Source organism: Schistocerca cancellata, chromosome 8, assembly GCF_023864275.1.
Source record: "Schistocerca cancellata isolate TAMUIC-IGC-003103 chromosome 8, iqSchCanc2.1, whole genome shotgun sequence".
Taxonomy (NCBI): Eukaryota; Metazoa; Arthropoda; class Insecta; order Orthoptera; family Acrididae; genus Schistocerca; species Schistocerca cancellata.
Window position 1 is genome coordinate 88,194,779 of NC_064633.1, and position 20,641 is coordinate 88,215,419.

At 46.4% G+C, this 20,641-nt stretch overlaps 1 protein-coding gene across 2 annotated transcripts in view; it reads right to left on the minus strand.

The window, feature by feature from the left end:
• The window catches only part of LOC126094674 (ankyrin-2-like), a 117,615-nt gene that overhangs the window by 11,431 nt on the left and 85,543 nt on the right, over positions 1-20,641 (minus strand). The window contains exon 3 of one of the 2 annotated variants that reach the window (XM_049909184.1): positions 11,945-12,515. In XM_049909184.1, the coding sequence (XP_049765141.1) occupies positions 11,945-12,515 (571 nt within the window). The remainder of the gene's footprint in view (positions 1-11,944; positions 12,516-20,641) is intronic. The other variant, XM_049909185.1, reaches the window with a different exon arrangement.

Here is a 20,641-nt window from a genome sequence, read left to right on the forward strand (position 1 = left end):
TTCACCCAATTATTTGGATTAGCCAGATCAAATCCAGAGTTCTGTTGTATTTTATAGTAGTGCATTTTTAAAGGAAGTGCATATCCCATACATAGGCAATGTATCACAGAGTAAAAATTGGGGTTTCTACAGCTAATAAACTACAACAAAAAGTAATACATAATATAAAGTGTAATCAAGATCCATATTCAGACTCTGGAATATAGAAGGTAACATGCCAGGAGTGCTCCAAGTTCTACGTAGGACAAACAGGCCGAAATTTCAACATCAGGTACACAAAGCACATTAGAGCATATACACACACAACAAACACACTACATCAGCAATAGCAACACACATATATAATACAGAACACCCATTTGGAAAAATATAGCAAAATGTCAAAGTACTCCATCAACTAAATAAAGGACACAAAATGGATTTACTTGAAGAACTGGAGATATATTCACATTACAGAAAATGTGAAGATAAAATATTAAATGAAAAACTTGAAAGTGAATCAGTGAATTTCTTCAGATGTATCGACAATATACTTAAATAAGAATAGTAAAACATAGAAATAAGCACAATTGTAAAATAAATATAAGTAATTTATGAGCCAAATTAAGATAAATAACCTCTGTACAAAAACATATAATCTGTGGAAGACCTATAATGTTATCTCTGTGGACTACCTGTAAGAAGACCTTTGTAACTGTTTTTGTTTACATAAGATATTTTCTGTGTGTAAAGTGTTCATCAAGTTGTCTGTGATGTTTAGTGTGTGTGAGACTCTGCACAAATGAACCATTAGAAAACTGTAAGTACAAAGTCTTCTAAATTTCGCCACTAGCTTCACAAAAAGAATTGATATCCAACTAAAAATTCGCGTGTTTCTTATATATTGCAGTAAAAGTAAACGAAATGAAGCAGACTCACACACACTGACAACATCAAAGGAAATGGCTTAATACACACAAAAAACGCACTTGAAAATGGGAATTATTTCTCGAAACGCGTTGTGCGAAAAGTAAAATAAAGAAAAATCGTGACTGCTAGCAGAAGTTTATTTATTAATAAACAAACCTATTGTTTTTACAGTCGCAGGCTTTCAAAAACCATTTATAAAGGATCGAATGAGATTTAAAGGAATTTGTTGCTATAGTGGACATTAAGTTAGTACAGAGGACAAGACGAAAAAAATTGCGGTAGTAGCCGGCGATTTGTGTGCTGCTTGCACGTGGATTTCTCGAAAGCAAGAACGCACATAATGGCTCAAAAATGGATTTCCAAAGAGCAACAATCCAGACTTGTATGAAGCATAGGGCTATGTACGTGTGAGTTTGTAATAAAGGATATTTGCATCCAAACATCTCATGAATTCTGAGGTTTTTAGAGATCAGTTAGTGACTGCAATAGATGGCACAGGAAAGTTCATCATCTGTGCCCTAGGACAAGGGAACGAGGTGCCATTTACTGGATGGTTGTAAGTAGAGAGCCATAGAGAAATTCTAGAGGGCAGAAATTTGAGCCCTGTTCCTCCAGTATTTAAGGAGAGTGCATTACAGTTACACCTCATCCTGTGTGTGTGTGTGTGTGTGTGTGTGAGAGAGAGAGAGAGAGAGAGAGAGAGAGAGAGAGAGAGAGAGACAGAGAGAGAGAGGGAGGGAGAGGGAGGGAGGGAGAGGGAGGGAGAGAGAGGGAGGGAGGGGAGGGCGAGGGGGGGAGAATGGGGTGTAAGAGGAGTAAGCAGCAACATCTTGCTCCATATGTAACTACAGCACTTTGTTTGCAAGGTGCTGCCTTACGCAACCTGACTATGCACCAAACCCCCTCCTGTGCGTATTTTGTTTGATGTATCTCAAAAGTTATACCAAATTCTCTCTGCTCTGCTAAAGGATAATAAAATAATTTAGTTAAGCTTATTTCGCATCAACCCGGTAGCAGACAAGCCGGCACTGTCGCCGGGCTGACACGTGACCTTCCGCCTTTTCATACGTAGCCGGCAGCCCCACAACGTGCTGTGCCTTCTGCATGTTTAGTTGACCTCGACTACAAATGGAGCACGACCAGCTATTAGCGTGGCATCTCTTGTACAGATGTTGACTGCATTGGATCCATCCAGTCAATATGAGAAGAGACGAAGTGGCTGCATTCTTTGTTCTTTTTGGGGAATTACGGGGAGATGAAGATAAGTTATTTAATTATTTTCAAGTGAGTTTACGAACTTTTACGATCTACATGCACGAATGAAGAGTTCCAGTCAAAGCCGTAATACATCCTTCCGAGAACGTATCCAGCAATTACAATCAGGTAAGTTGGAAAGAAAACAATAGTTAAAATTTAAAAAAGTTATTATCCTAAAGGACGTGTATTTTTATTATTACCTTAAAAAATTAAAACATTGGTTAGGCATTAAGAGATGCAATACTGATTTTCCAGAGAGTTATGAAGCGCGGGGATCCGGTAGATGTTCCTGAAAATTGTTCTACTGCTTGTTCGCAATACTGTTTGTCTGTAGTGGGTGGTTGACTAATTATTGCAACATTTGTAGATTGTTGTTCCTGATAGAGAAGGGAACTTGAGGTGTACGCACGTGATGTACTATGATGAGTGGTTGTAATAACTTTTTCCAAAGGCTTTTTACGTTTCTTAATATCGGAGACAAGCTGCATAACCCTTAAATGAAACTCGACTACCTCATCGTCATCAAATGTTTCCAAAGTTGGAACTGTCCCGCTAGAAAATGACACGCCGATTGGGTTATCTGTGTAGCGCATTAATCAGCTCTACCTGGACAGGGTCAAGTTTCCTTTTTTTCTATTGCGTGGGTCTACTGTTTTAAAAGTACATACTTCCTCTGTGATTGTCTCATTACCACTATTTTCTTTATGCTGAGCGTCGTCAGTGACCGAAGAAATGTCATCAGAAAGTGATCTTTCCGTAAACTAATCATTATCAGAGAGTGGGAGACTGTCGGCAGTCGGACGTCCTTTGTGGTTTTCTTCAAAAACTGAAGCTGTTGAGTGTATATATACGTTCTGGGTGGCTCCCTCTCACTACCAAATTTTACGGATGACTTACACGTCCTCTCACTTCTGTGGACGGAATCGCGGATATTCGCCCACTTCATAATAAATTTGCCTGAAACAAGAATAGTATCTGAAGTGGTACATCACTCTACTATCCTTACAAAAAATTTAAATGGTTTTTCAGCCTGTCTGAAATAATAGCGTCACGAAAAGCGGAAACGTTAAATGGTCTAGTAAAACAGAAGTTAATCTTTTTAGAAAACCAGTCAGTTTTGCCCTCAATTTGGAAAGTACTGGAGAGCAGTAGGAGATCGAAATTTTATATTGGCAAGTTATTACATACTAAGTTTCTGGTTTATTTCGCAATTTCTTCCCGAGATATGAAAGGCCAAACTTCACACTCTTTCGTGGGGTTATTTTCTCGCTCGACTCAGCTTTAAGTTATATATATATATATATATATATAAGTTGGTAATGCAATCTTTTTTTTAGAATGAGATTTTCACTCTGCAGCGGAGTGTGCGCTGATATGAGACATCCTGGCAGATTAAAACTGTGTGCCCGACCGAGACTCGAACTCGGGACCTGCCAGGAAGTTTCATATCAGCGCACACTCCGCTGCAGAGTGAAAATCTCATTCTGGAAACATCCCCCAGGCTGTGGCTAAGCCATGTCTCCGCAATATCCTTTCTTTCAGGAGTGCTAGTTCTGCAAGGTTCGCAGGGAGCTTCTGTAAAGTTTGGAAGGTAGGAGACGAGGTACTGGCAGACGTAAAGCTGTGAGTACCGGGCGTGAGTCGTGCTTCGGTAGCTCAGATGGTAGAGCGCTTGCCCGCGAAAGGCAATCTTTTTTTTATTTAATTTAAAAGAACGTTGTACAACATGTCGTAGACTTGTTTCTTTCACGAAAATATTGCCGGAGATATGTTTCAATTTGTCGAAAACCGTGGGCGCACTATGCAAAGGTGCGCTATGCATGGAACAAGTGACTGTATTTTCACAAGTTTTTAATTCGCGAAAGTAGAACACTGGCACTGTTATCCGTACATAGTTTCATCAATAACTGTGATGATCATGCGGGACTTCTTTCCCATTTTAGACCACTGGGCACGCAATGGTCCTAACGTAGGAATGTTCACTTTATTTCTTCCATTATTGTTTATGTTAGGTATACACTATCCACTTTTCCGGAAAGATATAAAAAATGTACTATTATTGAACAATTACTTTTTTCCATATATCTGGCCAGTGGCTGCACGTTCACAGATCTTTATTATAGTTACACACTTGGCATTCCTACAATCAGTAAAATAGATGTGTGCCAAGCTATTTGGTCTCTACGTTATGAATGGATGCCTCTACCTACCAAAGACGACGTTGAAAATATTGCTGAAAAAGTTGAGCAAAGAGCAAATTTTTCTCACTGCATTGGAGCTGTAAATGGAAAGGACATTCGTATCGTCCATCCATGTAACTCTACGTACTACAATTACAAAGGATATTCATCTATAGTGTTGATGGCTGTGGCTGGCTGACTGACTCTAGATTTATGTACGTAGATGTCGGCAGTTATGACAAAATGAGTGATTCTACTATATTTAACGACTGTTCTTTGTGGAAATCACTGATGTAAAAAAAGACTGGTAATTCCTGAAGACAGGGGACTTCGTAGTACTGTAACTCCCAAGGAATCTTTTTTTTTTTTTATTGGTGATGAAGCATTTGGACTGCATCAAAACCTTCTATGACCATACTCTGGACACCAATTAACAGTTGCTAAAAGAGTGTCCAATTATCGCTTGTCAAGAGCGATAGAATGGGATCCTCACTAATGAATGGAGGATTTTCCCCAGAGCTATAAATTTAAAACCAGATTTTGCTCTTGGCATTCTCAAGTTATGTGTTGTTTTGCACAACACCATTCTTAAAAAAGAAGGCTACAACCCTAAAGATACTCTGTCCATAAATGGACTTTAAAGTATAACAAAAAATGAATGTGTATGTGGGGGAATTTCTGCCAATAATGTACGAAAAATTATGACGGATTATTTTATGACACCTGAGGAATATGTGAAATGGCAATTATCTAAAATTTAATATACCACCAATGTAATTTTTTTTTGTATTTAACATAAAAAAAAGATTTGTACTTACCATAGTCATCTCTGTTTTTGTCACATATCCGTTCAAAGCCTTCGCTCAGTTCTTTGCGAACTTCCATGCATTTCTTGTTTGTATTCTGTCATAAGAAACTACAGTTTCTTTCTTTCTTTTGCTTACGCCATATCCCGCACCGATCGCAGGGTCGGCGCGGTTAGGACGGATTTGGCGAGGCTAGTTTTAGGGGTGGCTTGATGCCCTTGCTGCCGCCACCCCGTACCCCCCGGGACAGAATTAGTGCACCCCAACTGTCTGTGTCTAGTGTAATCCATGGAATAGTGTGAATGTGTTGATGTCTGCGAGCCGTGTAACTGAGGCGGGACGTGGGGACCAGCCCAGTATTCACCTAGCGGGATGTGGGAAACCGCCTAAAAACCACATCCAGCCTGGTCAGCACACCGGCCCTCGTCGTTAATCCGCCGAGCGGATTCTATCCAGGTTCGGCGCGCCTACCTGAGTCCAGGAAGCAGTGCATTAGTGCTCTCGGCTACCCTGGCGAGTCATAAGTACCTACAGTCTTGTTCCACAGAACTGGTCGTTCCTGAACTAATGTTTTTTTCGATATCAATCTCCACCATGACACAGTAGACTAGTAATGTCCAGAACAGATTAAACCACCAACAAATCAAAACACAACTGGCCGGAACATGACAGTTGTTGGGTAGATGTGTAGCGCTCTACTTTTCTGCATGCCCTGCAACCTGCGCCGACACAGTGGGGGCCGCCGGCATCCCACAGCCAAGGCGCGGCTGTCGGCTGCCGTTTGGCCCTCTGTCGGTCTGGTGTGGAACGTCCCGTAAGCGCTTCACCCTCACAACCGGCTAGCCGGTGCCGGGTACTGGGTAGATGTGACGTAAGTCTTACATAAATCTCTGCCATACACCTTACATTTACTAACATGATGGAAGAAAATAACCCAATAGAGAAAACTTGAAACCTCTCCTGCATTGAGACTCGCTGCGGCACAATGTAATGAAGCACCAGTTGTTCACACTGACTGACAGATCGTTGTCCTAAGTAAAGGTTCCCTGTATGTTAGATATTACGTTTAATATCCTCCAGCTCCTTTCCGGGCCCCCCTGCGTACACCCCCGTGGTGTGTGCCCCGCCCTTGCCTTCGGTTCGAATTGGCATAGGGCCCGAAGGACTCAGTACCTCTGGAGGCCTTCCGCCGCCGCTTTCTTTCCATCCTTGCCACGTATCAGGGCTCTGGCGTTGTTTACACTAATGGTTCGATGGTTGCTGGTCGTGTTGGTTATGGGGGACCATTAGGAACAACGCTCATTGACGGCTGGCTGTAGCGTTTTCACTGCTGAGCTGGTCCCCATCTTTCGTGCCCTAGAGTATATCCGCTCCTGCTCAGGTGAGTCCTTCGTTATCTGTAGCGACTCCCTGAGTGGTTTACGAGCTATCGACCAGTGTTTCCCTCACTCTCGTCTGGTGACGGCTGTCCAGGAGTCCCTCCATACTTCTGCCCATTGCGGCCGCTCTGTGGTCTTTGTGTGGACCCCTGGTCATGTCCGCATCCCGGGCAATGAACATGTTGACTGCCTGGCCAAACAGGCCACCAGTGAACCAACTCTGGACATTGGCCTCCCGGAGATTGATTTGCGAGCAGTCTTACGCCTCAAAGTTTTCGCGCTTTGGGACGCTGAATGGCGCCATCTGCCCACACCTGATAAACTCCGTGCTGTCAAGGAGATGACGACCGTGTGGCGGTCATCCAAGCGAGCCATTCGCAGGGTCTCAGTTGTCCTCTGTTGGCTCCGCATTGGCCACACCAAGCTGACGCACAGACCCTGAGGACCCGCCTCTCTGTCACTGTGGGCGGCTTTGACGGTAGTCCACATTTTGTTGGCCTGTCCGCTTTTATCTGTGCTCAGGCAGACATTTGCGCTGCCTGATACGCTCCCTGCCCTTTTAACAGATGACACTGCCATGGCAGGCTTAATTTTGCGTTTTATTTGGGCAGGGGTTTTTTATCACTTGATCTGAGTGTTAGTCATTTTTTCGTTATGAGTCTGGCCTTTGGCTTACGATTTTAGACTGCGTTATTTTTTAGTGTGTTTATAGGTGGTTGGCTTTTCCTTTTTTGTCTCTACGGCCGGCCAACCACTGTCACACTCTGTGTGATTTTAAAGTCCCTTTGTATAATCTCAGTCTGCGTCGTTCTTGTCCTATGTCGTCTGTTGTCATGTCCATAGTTCGTTTTTATTCTGTGTGGGTGTTTGCAGTTACGGAAAAAGGGACCGATGACCGTAGCAGTCTGGTCCCTTTAATCCCACAAACCAAACAACTGTACCCACTTCAGTCCCACATCTGTGTCTCTCAGGAAGCGTCCAGCATCCTCTTAGAGGTGACAGACAGACGTCTGCACACGTCAGCGGCCTAACACCTGGCAGTCCCATATTTCAGACGGATACTACCAGATGCCTGTGCAGATGGTGGGAAACCTTATGTTAGTATTCTCTATGAAAACCCCAAGCCTGGAGAGAAGCTCTCTGACATGGACCGCAATCGTACAACCTGACCGGGGCTGACATTCGGGGAGATGGACGACCAACTTAGGGAACAGGAGACGATAATTAGGATGCCCGTGCAAGCTACAAACATGTGTAGCATAAGCGGCCAGTAGACGCTGGCGCCATGACTACAGTGGAGGGACACCTGCCTCCACAAGTACGCTGTTCACAGGGCTAGTCCAGAAAGCTCCAGTGGCAAGCCGGATCCCGCTGTGAACGGTTGGGTCCAGCACCCTCAACGCAGAAGGGGATGCTGATCTATAATCCAGGCTCCCATAATCCAGATGGGACTGGATTAACGCCTGGTAGAGCTGTAACAGGGTAGATCGGTCGGCGCCCCAGCTGGTGAGGCTCAAGCATCACAGAACATTAAGATGCCACCAACACATCTGTTTAAGCTGCCGAATATGTGGGAGCCAAGACAACCGAGCATCAAAAACCACACCGAAAAACCAATGTGTCTCCACCACAGCAAGAAGTTCGCTGGCAAGATAGCGCCACAGCTCAGGGCGAACTGTGCGTCGCCGGCAGAAATGCATAACGCAGGTCTTGGCAGCCGAAAACTGGGAGCCACATGCTACAGCCCAAGAATGAGCCTTGCGGATAGCGCCCTGCAGCTGACATTCTGCAGCTGCAATGCCAATGGAGCTATAGTAGAGGCAGAAGTCGTCAGCATACAAGGAAGCTGAGACAGACGTTCCCACCGCCGCAGCGAGCCCAGTAATTGCAATTAAAAACAGGCAGACACTTAAGACAGATCCCTGTGGTACCCCGTTCTCCTGAACTAGGGGGGGGGGGAGGGGGGGGGACTCTGGGAGGCCGCTACTTGCACGCGGAAGGTACGATGTGACAGAAAATTTCGTATGAAAATCGGCAGCGGACCCTGAAGACCCCAACCATGAAGTGTAGAGAGGATGTGATGGCGCCATGTCGTATCGTACACCTTCCGCATGTCAAAAAAAGACGGCGATGAGGCGGGCAAAGGCCATACGGATGGCTGACTCCAGGCTCACCAGATTGTCGGTGGCAGAACGGCCTTTACGGAACCCACCCTGAGACAGATCCAGAAGGCCCCGAGACTCGAGTACCCAACTCAACCGCCGGCTCACCATGCGTTCGAGCAACTTGCAAAGAACGTTGGTAAGGCTAATGGGGTGGTAACTGTCCACCTCCAATGGGTTCTTGCCAGGTTTCAAACCGGGGATAACAATGCTTTCCCACCATTGCGACGAAAACTCACCCTCGACCCAGATATGGTTGTAAAGGTCGAGGAGGTGTCGCTGGCAGTCCACTGAGAGGGGTTTCATCATCTGACAGTGGGTGCGATCTGGCCTGGGAGCTTGGCCCAAACCTATGATGGAGAGATATGGAGGCCAATGGCGGAGACATACCGCTCCCAGCACTCCTGCTTATGTTGGCGAATGATGCAGCGGGCTTGCGCATGGAGCCATTTAAAGGTGATGAGGTTTTCTAATGAGGGATGCCGCTTGTGACGCTGGAGCGCCTGCCTGCGATCTTTAATCGCCTCAGCAATCACAGGCGACAACCAAGGCACAGTCCTTCGCTGACGGGACCCAGAAGAATGGGGAATGGCAGATTCTGCGGCAGTAACGATGCCAGTGGTGACCGAGTGAACCACTGCATCAATGGGTTCAGTAGAAAGAGGCTCAATAGCGGCAATAGACGAGAACAAGTCCCAGTCAGCCTTATTCATAGCCCATCTGCAAGGGCGCCCACTAGAGTGACGTTGTGGCAGTGACAGAAAGAAAGTGGTCACTACCAAGTTTCTTGAAGAGCAATGCAGAAGAAAGGGTGAAGGCTGATAAGTTGTCGGAGCTCAGCAAGATGGTGGAAGAAACCGCCGCAATTCCACTTGAGGATGACATTGTCCATGGCTGAGAAATGGTTGAAGGGACTGGGGAGGTAGATTACGCCACTGGGTCACTTGCTGCCACCGATTCAGTACCCGCATGAGTGATATCCATTATGTCTGAGAGTCCAGCGAGGCGAGATCCAGGTCTTCAGCAGACGTTAGAATCTCGACCTCATTCTCAGACGATGAGCTTGTAGGAAGCGGTGGGATGGGTGCCACCGATATCACTGGATTCTTGGGAGCCTTTTTGTTTTTGAGCTTTTCACGCTGTGCCTTTGGTGGTTCCAGCTGGGAGGGCTTCACCGGGACAGTCTCAGGGATGAACAAGGACCGTGAAGTCCTATGACCAGCGACCTGTGGTTGCCTCAGCCACTGGCAGGTGTCCTCTTTTCCACTTGTCTGAACTTGCGAAGGGAGGTCGCCAAGGGCGAGAGGAGCCGAAGGAGTGCATCAGGATGACATATGCCGAAACTTCCAACATTTAAAACACCGCATTGGATGAGGGATATATGGCTTCACATCAAGTGGTAAACCAACACCTTGACCTTTTCAGGTAAGATGTCAACCTTGAAGGCCAAGATGAAGGCACCCTCGGAACCCGATGGACACGCCGGATGAAATGAACACCTTGTCGTTCTGGGTTGGAGCGTAGTTCATCATCTGACTGCAGAAGAAGATTTCTGTGGAATATAATACCCTGGACCATGTTTAAACTCTTATGGGGCATGATGATAACTGAAACATCCCCCAACTTGTCACAAGCGAGCAACCTCCATGACTGGGCAGAGGATGCTGTTTTGATTAGAAATGACCCAGAGTGCATTTTGGACAAGCCCTCCACCTGCCCAAACTTGTCCTCTAAATGCCCCACAAAAAACTGAAGCTTCATCGACATAAATGATTCACCATCAACTTGCATAGAGACAAGGTACCGAGGTGAATAATCTTCACTGCCGTCTTTAGCCATGCTTTCCTCCCATGGAGTGGCCAGGGAGGGAAATGATCTCTGATCATATTTCTTCCCATTGAGGGTAGACCTCGATCACTTAGAGACTGCTGGTGGAGGCCCACCAGCGAGAGATATTGTACCACACTTCATTGTGGGTCATCTGCCCTGATGCTACCCACTCTGACCAGGGGCTCTCCCCACGGATGCCACCCAGCCACAGCAAAGACCACCTGGCATGATGGCCTTTGCCAGGAGTCCTGATGCCCCAGAGGGATAGGCATCTACTCCTCGGCATACGTGGGAAGGTAGCAACTCAGGCATCAGCAGTGCGATCCCTGTGTAGTCAGGGGGCTACCACAAAGAGAGTACATGATGACCCCACCACAACAGACTGGCTACCGTGCTGGATGTTGGGTGTCGAATATCCATATATAACATGAGGGCAAAGATGGAAGTGCACAATGGAGGGAATGTATGCTACCCGGAACAAACTGCACCCGATGTGCCCGGAAGCTCGGTGTAACTCCAACTCCATTTCAATAACGAATGTACCAGATCTTAGGGCAAGATGGATATATAATGCACCACGTAAGGCGTCCTTCCCCAAATGGTACGCACTAATGGAAAATTTGGAAATGTAGTGGTCAAACCCCTTAGGGGACCATCACATTAAGGCCGAAACGTTGGAGACTCCTTTTTATCGTCTCTTACAACAGGCATGAATACCACGGGCCTATTCTAACCCCCAAACCCGCACGGGGGCGTGACGTGGGTATAGCAAAATGCTTTACTACATATAGAAATTGCCACCATTTCGCCATTTACAGCTTGGCAACATCGGCTAAATGCAGAGTGATACCATTTGTAGGTAGCTCATGAACAGCAGTATCACCAAAACAGACGGCTGTTTTATGTGAAGAGGTTCACTGTGGTGACCTGTGCCATGCAGACAAAAAATGCTAAGCATTCGCCTATCTGGCTACAAACTACCCATTTCAGTGTGTGTGTGTGTGTGTGTGTGTGTGTGTGTGTGTGTGTTTCCGTGTTCAGCAGTGGTTGTGTCCATAGCGAGAATTATTCCTGTTGAGCACACAGTCAATATATCCTTTGTTCAGAGTCTTCATACCAAACAGAAACAATGATTGCAAAAATGGATGGTCTGCTTCAAGGTCAAAATTTTTGAAGCTTTGCTCTTCAGTGATTTTTGTTAGTTAACTTATCTGCTAATAAAGTTTGAATTAGAGCTCTATTGAACCGGTCATGACAAGGGAATGGAAGCATTGTTAGCTACCAGCAAAAGTCTTTTATAGCCAACAATGGAGAATTATTTCGTAACACAGACATTACACGCACACGCATACGCACACACACACACACACACACACACACACACACACACACACACACACGAAACACTGATGAGTGCTTGCCTGAATTGTGCCATCTCACCGAGCAGCCGACTCACTTCGACTGCGTCATCGGGCTGGTGGAGCACTGCATCGGACCAACCCTGTGTGGCCAGCACTTTGTGGTTGGCCTTTATGAAGGCGAGGGCGGCCGCTGTGAGGCTAGGACAGGAGTGTCTCACGGCGAGCACAGCTGTAGCCGCTGCGGTCTCCACTGATAGCTGAGCGCCTAGCTGCTGCTCGCACACTGCCTTCAACCCCGAAATGTCGTATTTGTCTGCAGCTGCCAGAAGTTGTGGGACCACGCTCGGCCGCTGTGGAGCCCGAAGGGTGTAGCAGTACGAGACCAGCTGGCGCAGCGCCGGGCCCTCGACGTCTGTGAGGGTGATGTGGCCGCCGCTGACCTCCAGCGTGTCCTGGTGGACCATGGCGGCAAACACTGGACTCCTCGCTGCCAGGACGGCCCTGTGCGCCGCCAACCGCGCCTCCCCCGCCGCCAGGGTCACCATGGCGCACTCCCCGGCGTCCAGCAGGGGGCCCAGCTCCAAGCCCGCCATCTCCTCGGCCTCCGGAACGCGTCCCATTGAGGATGATTCTGAAAGACCGCATCTTCTGATCAGCCCTCTGCCATTACCCAACACCATCAACATTTGTGTGAACCTCAGGCAGATCTTCGTCAAGCAACAGCTGGCAAATTTTGTCAATCACCACTCAATTACAACAAACATTGTCAAACCAATGTTACAGGTGAACAGCTACAGATTATCAAAGATACAATTGCACCGACACAATGAACACAAACAAAAGCAGAACACGGATAATGGAACGTAGTCGAATTAAATTAAGTGACGCTGAGGAAATTAAATTAGGAAATGACATACTTTGCTATTTGGGGAGCAAAATAACTGATTATGATGATCGAAGTAGACAGGATATACAATGTAGACTGACGTAGGCAAGAAAAGCGTTTCTGAAGAAGAGAAATTTGTTAACATCCAGTATAGATTTTAAGTGACAGGAAGCCTTTTCTGAAACTATTTGTACTTCGTGTAGCTACGTACTGAAGTGAAACATGGACGATAATCAGTTTACATAAAAGGAGAATAGAAGCTTTTGAAACGCGGTGCTACAGACGAACGGTGGAGATTACATAGGTGGATCACGTAACTAATGAAGAAGTACTGAGTAGAATTGGGGAGAATAGGACTTTGTGACACGACTAGAAGAAGGGATCGGTTGTTAGGACACGTTCTGAGGCATCAAGGGATCACAAATTTAGTATTGGAGGGCAGCGTGGAGGGTAAATATCGTAGAGGGAGGCCAGCGGATGAATAGTGTGTTCATCGGTCAGTCAGATTCACAAGGATGTACACTCCTGGAAATTGAAATAAGAACACCGTGAATTCATTGTCCCAGGAAGGGGAAACTTTATTGACACATTCCTGGGGTCAGATACATCACATGATCACACTGACAGAACCACAGGCACATAGACACAGGCAACAGAGCATGTACAATGTCGGCACTAGTACAGTGTATATCCACCCTTCACAGCAATGCAGGCTGATATTCTCCCATGGAGACGATTGTAGAGATGCTGGATGTAGTCCTGTGGAACGGCTTGCCATGCCATTTCCACCTGGCGCCTCAGTTGGACCAGCGTTCGTGCTGGACGTGCAGACCGCGTGAGACGACGCTTCATCCAGTCCCAAACATGCTCAATGGGGGACAGATCCGGAGATCTTGCTGGCCAGGGTAGTTGACTTACACCTTCTAGAGCACGTTGGGTGGCACGGGATACATGCGGACGTGCATTGTCCTGCTGGAACAGCAAGTTCCCTTGCCGGTCTAGGAATGGTAGAACGATGGGTTCGATGACGGTTTGGATGTACCGTGCACTATTCAGTGTCCCCTCGACGATCACCAGTGGTGTACGGCCAGTGTAGGAGATCGCTCCCCACACCATGATGCCGGGTGTTGGCCCTGTGTGCCTCGGTCGTATGCAGTCCTGATTGTGGCGCTCACCTGCACGGCGCCAAACACGCATACGACCATCATTGGCACCAAGGCAGAAGCGACTCTCATCGCTGAAGACGACACGTCTCCATTCGTCCCTCCATTCACGCCTGTCGCGACACCACTGGAGGCGGGCTGCACGATGTTGGGGCGTGAGCGGAAGACGGCCTAACGGTGTGCGGGACCGTAGCCCAGCTTCATGGAGACGGTTGCGAATGGTCCTCGCCGATACCCCAGGAGCAACAGTGTCCCTAATTTGCCGGGAAGTGGCGGTGCGGTCCCCTACGGCACTGCGTAGGATCCTACGGTCTTGGCGTGCATCCGTGCGTCGCTGCGGTCCGGTCCCAGGTCGACGGGCACGTGCACCTTCCGCCGATCACTGGCGACAACATCGATGTACTGTGGAGACCTCACGCCCCACGTGTTGAGCAATTCGGCGGTACGTCCACCCGGCCTCCCGCATGCCCACTATACGCCCTCGTTCAAAGTCCGTCAATTGCACATACGGTTCACGTCCACGCTGTCGCGGCATGCTACCAGTGTTAAAGACTGCGATGGAGCTCCGTAAGCCACGGCAAACTGGCTGACACTGACGGCGGCGGTGCACAAATGCTGCGCAGCTAGCGCCATTCGACGGCCAACACCACGGTTCCTGGTGTGTCCGCTGTGCCGTGCGTGTGATCATTGCTTGTACAGCCCTCTCGCAGTGTCCGGAGCAAGTATGGTGGGTCTGACACACCGGTGTCAATGTGTTCTTTTTTCCATTTCCAGGAGTGTAGGTTGGAGTAGTTATTTGGAAATTAAGAGCTTTCACAGGATAGGGTAGCATGGAGAGATGCGTCAGTCCAGTTTTTGGACAGAAGACCACAACACAATAGTAGTATTTCCCATATTGCTTTAACACTCGTATTTTAATACATGACTTACCCTCCTAAATTCTCCTTGTATTTACGTACACAAACTATAATTTACTTGAATATGTATTACTCTGCTGTTAACAACCAGTCCTGTATGTTGTCAGGCTGGTTCAAACAGTTCATCGACCATTTGGTAGTAAAGCCTTGTTGAGAAATGCTACCTCTGGTCAGACTGCAACACCTGAAATGTCCGTACAGGGCAACATCCAACGATATGTAGCACTGAATGTTTAGTCAGTTATTCACATATTTGTTTTGTTTTTGCTTTAGTGCGCAAGAAACAACTGGGGCCAGTCGCGCCCAAGTCAAAACTACAGAACACGAAGACAGAGATGAGTTGAAAAACGACTATACGTCAGTCCCTATTGACATAATAGAAGACAGCTAAAAACAGACACGTGAACAATGGGTTAAAAACGATACCATCCTGAAACGGAGGTCAAAAACTAAAAATTAAATCACCGTCGCCATGTTGCTTTGGCGGATAAAAATTAAAACGCAGTCGAAAGCCCGTGCGTCATTTGCTAAAACGGCCGATAACTCAGATGGCAAACCCAAGTGGGAACGTAAACGTAAACGGTTAAAAAATGGACATTCCATCGGGAAGTGGCGGGCAGTTAAAACTTGGACGCAATGTGTACCAATTGGTGGGGTATGGCCACTTATCAAACGACGATGCCTAAAAAGGAATCGCCCAACACGCAGCCTACTTAAAATGACCTCCTCCCGGCAGGAGGGCCGAGGGTAGGTCGTCCAAGCCGGAGGGAGAGCCTTAATAATCCTGAGCTTATTCCCGCGAACGGAGGACCATTGGCGATGCCAAAGGGACACCACGTCCTGACAGAAGGCAACACAGAGATCATTGGAGGGAACAGAGGTACTCGCGGGCTGAGGTACGAGGACTGCAGCCTTGGCAGCAGCGTCAGCAGTTTCGTTTCCTGGCAGACCGACATGACCAGGAAAACACAGAAGCATCACACTGGCTCTACCAAGTGTGAGCAAGTGACAGTTTTCCTGGACCCACTGCACTAAGAGATGGGCAGTGTGCAGTGCACATAGAATTTGAAGGACGCTGAGTGAGTCTGAGCAGATGGCACAATTGAAAAGGCTGTGTTGCTGTATGTACTCCATGAACTGATACAGAGCGAAGAGATCAGCTGTAAATACTGAGAAGTTTGCCAGAAGCCGATATCGAAACAAACGGGTTGCAATGATCAAGGCACACATCCGACCCCACAGTCAGTCTGAGAGCCATCAGTGTATACGAAGGTACTATCGCGAAGTTCCATGTGGAGTTCGTGAAACTGAAGGCGATATACCGAGGCTAGAGTAGTGTACTGAAGGCCAAAGTTAACAAGGGCCACTTCACGAAGGTAGTGAAGGATTCACACCCACTGGGAAAGTTGCAGGTAGCGTGAAGTCAAGCCGCCATAGCAAGTGGCGAAAGCGGACTCCAGGATGTAACAGAGAAGAGGGATGCGCCCCATATTGGCGATCAAAGGAATCACCGAAGGCGGCGGCATAGGATGGGTGTCCACGCATGGCAGACAAACGGCAGGAATATGTTTTGAGGAAAAAGTCACGGCAGTGGGGCAGTGGTAGATCAGTAGCTTAAGCATACAGACTCTCAACTGGGCTAGTCTACAAGGTGCCCGTGGCCGAACGGATAACACGGTGGTGGATAGTGTTGAGATGACATACGAGGGATGGATGCGTAGACGCATAAATAAAGCACACAGTCGAGTTTCGAACGGACAAGGGACTGGTACAAATGGAGGAGGGTGGTTCGATCAGCACCCCAGGAAGTAACAATTAGGACTCGTAGGTCACTGAGGAACCGAGTACAGCGGGATTCCAGGTAAGTCACATGATCAAGACAGCGCTGAAGACGACGTTCAGTGAGACAGGTCCGTAAAGAACTGCAATAGATGGCAAAATCGTCAACAAAAAGGGAGCCGGAGATGCCTGGCAGGAGACATGCTGTTTAGTGTTAACGGCGATAGCAAAGAGGACGACGCACAAAGCGGAACCCTGAGGCGCACCATTTTCCTGGATAAAGGTGTCCGACATGGCAGAACCCACACACACCTTGAAAATACGGTCTTTTAAAAATGCCTGAAGGAAATAGGGCAGATGGCCGCGGAAGCCCCACGTGTCAAGAGTACGGAGGGTTCCAGTTCTCCAGCAGGTCTCTTAGGCCTTCTCCAAATCGAAAAACAAGGCCATAGTCTGTGATTTCCACAGGAAACTATTCATGACATAGGTGGACAAAGTAACGAGATGGTCAACTGCAGATCCCCATGCTCGAAATCCACACTGTGCATTCGTCAGCAAATTGCTAGACTCGAGCCAGCATACCAGCTGGGCATGAATCACACGTTGCATCACCTTGCAAACGCAGCTCGTAAGAGAGATGGGGCGGTAGCTGAAAGGCGGGTTTTTGTCCTTGCCGGGCTTAGGTATGGGAATGACAGTGGCTTCACGACAGCGTCTGGGAATGTGCCCTCTGCCCAGATGCAGTTGTATGTGTTAAGCAGAAAGTGCTTGCTCGCAAGAGAAAGGTGCTGCAACATGTGGATGGCGCCTGGCCCTGGGGAAGGGGATCGGGATTAACTGAGAGCTTGATCTAGCTCCCTCATAATAAAGGCGGCATTGTAGCACTCACGATTCAGAGAAGGGTATCGTCCTCGCACTCATGATGTGGAGAAGGGAATGGAATCACCTGAGCCTCCTCCGCTCGTTTCTGATGGAGAAAAGCAGGATGATAGTGTGAAGAGCTCGAAACGTCCTTAAACTGGTGGCCCAAGGTATTAGAGATAGTAGTAGGGTCCACGATGACATCGTCAGCTACTGTCAGGCCAGAAATTGGGAAATGGATCTTGGTTCCAAGAGAGCCTTCGGAGGTTGTCCCACACGACACAGGAAGGTGTGGAACTGTTAAAAGAACTAGTGTATGAAATCCAGTTGGCTCTCTTGCTTTCCCAAAGAACGCGATGACACTTTGCATGCACCTGTCTATAATGAATGTAGTTTGGCATCGTAGGATGGCGGTTAAACACGAGGAGAGGACGTCACTGAGTGCGAATTGCGTCGCGGCATGCCTCAGGCCACCAAGCGACTGGGACACGATGTGGTAAAGAGGAAGTGCAGGAAATGGAATGTTCTGCAGTAGTAAGGATAACGTTTGTGAGATAGTCCACCTGATCATGACAACTGGGAAAAAAACATTCTCTGTAGGTTGCCAGGGAGGAGTAAAACTGCCAGTCATCCTTAGGAAGCTGCCATTTGGGCGTGCATGTGGAAGGGGTAGGAGTCAACAAATGGATAGCACACAGGAAATGGTCGCTCGAGCAGGTGTCAGAGGGAACTACTGCTCGCTGCTTGCTCTGGCAGCTCTCCAGTGCAGATGTTACGCACGTGTGCGCGCGCGCGCGCGCGCACACACACACACACACACACACACACACACACACAGTTTACAATTACAGTTTTCTCTGTCATCAAATATACTTAGATTTGTTTCTTTGAAGGATATGAGAAATAAAAGAGGAAACTACAAAAAAATAGTTTGAAGTGAAAATGTTTATTTATTCAGTTGATATGAATATACAAAGTTTTAAGCACTGCTAGATTAGTTTTTTATTCTTTTACGTTAAGCAATAATAGCAGCTTCTCGGAGTTCTTCCTCTATTGAAATAATTTCATTGTCGTGTGAGTTGTTGCCAGCTGGTTTTGATGCAAGGAGAAAAACTAGACGTTCAACAAGTTCGTTTGGGTTATTCCAGTGAATGTAGTCAACATGTGATTTGTTTGAATAGTCTTTCCAGTCAATTTTTACTTCTTGTTCTTCATCTTCTTTGTTTACTCCAGGTACAGAGGGAATTCCCTTTCCTGTACGTATTTTACTTTTATTTTCGCTGCTTTACCAATTTTGTATTCCTCAACAATGTCATCATCACTATCGTCATCCTCGCTTCTATTATTACCCTCTTCACGGTCTTTCTCTGTAGATGTTAGGGAAACCGTTGCAGTTGCTGCTGCTGCAGTACGACGTTTTGTACCCTCAAGTATTCCAATTAATGGCTTTATGATACGTGTATACTTATATCCTTTGTTTGAATTTACAGGCTTGAAGGCGAGGTATTGTTGTCTAAAGGCATTGGTTGCCTTCAGAATTTTTGCATAATTTTGAAGATCACGGCTCGTGTAATTCTTAGGCTTGATTTTGAACAATAAACTGTATCGCCCTCTAGTTCCAGGATATCTTACGTTGTGTATTATTAAGTCATTTACATCAACTTCCACTGGTGAGTTTCCAATCATCCATTCACTTGATAATGGATCAAATCTTACTCCGTACACGGTGTCGCGCGTTTTGTCTATAGGTTTATTAAAATACAAAGCCGACAGTCGACCAGCTGCATTTTCTGCTATACGCAACTCTTGTATTTTTCTGCTACTTTTCGTTTTTTTTTCTCCACATCATCGTCATCATATTTTTTTTAATGTCACAGCCGTTGATATTGTCTTGACATTTAGCTGCAGAATTGCTATTGTTTTCTCTCGGCGGAAATCGGTAAATCAGTTCCTTTAGTGCTTGTGAAATGGGCTTAAATGTCTTTTCCAGCACAGATTTTGTTTCAGTTTCTCTTTTATTTAGAGATAGCATCTTTCTTCGGATATTCTGTCTAGCTTTAGCGATCTGTTTTTTAATATTAATGTTTCGTTTAATCAAATCGTGCAGCATGTTTTTAGCTCAAAACTGCCCACTCCCTATCTGAACTAAATTTACGTAGACATCTCAATTTATAACAGTAATTTCTTCACTTAGAGGTTTCAAAGTATGTGTTTATCACACGCTGCCTATGCGCATCGTCGAGGATTGGTGAGATAATTTTACACATTTGTTCTATACGTTGCTTGAATCGAAGACTGTCAATGGCGGCACGTTGCCAGCAAAGCCCTATTCGAGCCTCTCTGTATACCGAAAAATCCCAATCATTTAAAATGTGCACTGAGGTACATACTTCATTTGGAAAGTGCACTTTCTTTTTTCTCACCTTCTCCATTTCCTATATAGGTCTTTAATGCTGGCGTGAAAGATGTGCACTCATTGACGTCTGTTAGGAATCTGAGGAACATGATGATAATTGCGAGTGCTTAGCAGTACGCAACTGCTCAGATAAATTACACTTTAATTTACAATCCGATATTCAAATTCAGCATGAAGTGGACCATTTCCAAGTGTTAAATGCGAGGCTTTATGGAACTTGAATCTGTCTCCTTTACGTACGTCAATCTCTGTATTCATGAAAAGTTGGTAACTGTTTTCATTCAATTCAAAGCTAATTGTTTCAATATCAGGGGTAATAGAGCGTAAAATAACTTTACCAGTGTCAGGTAAAACATACTCATACTGACCATTGTGTAAAAGGTAAGCTGATTCATTGGGATCTCCTGAAGGGATGCTGTCAATTCTAAAAATGATGGAACACATTCGATTTTTTTCAACGTAATCTTTTGTTGCAACATCCGAGTCTAAAATTGGCTCACGCACATTCGTGATGCGTTTATTCTGCACGTCTAAAACTCGTTCTGTTACACTAATTAAATCTAAAAAGTTTTGAACTCCTGCATTCATAGATGTACGTAAGTATTGTAACAAGGCCGGTGCCATTCCAAAGTACCATTATCCATGATGGCGGCCTTGACGTCAGAGACATTATGAACTGTTTTGATAACACCGCCACCATTCCTAAGCATCGTTAGGTGACAACAACAAGGTCGC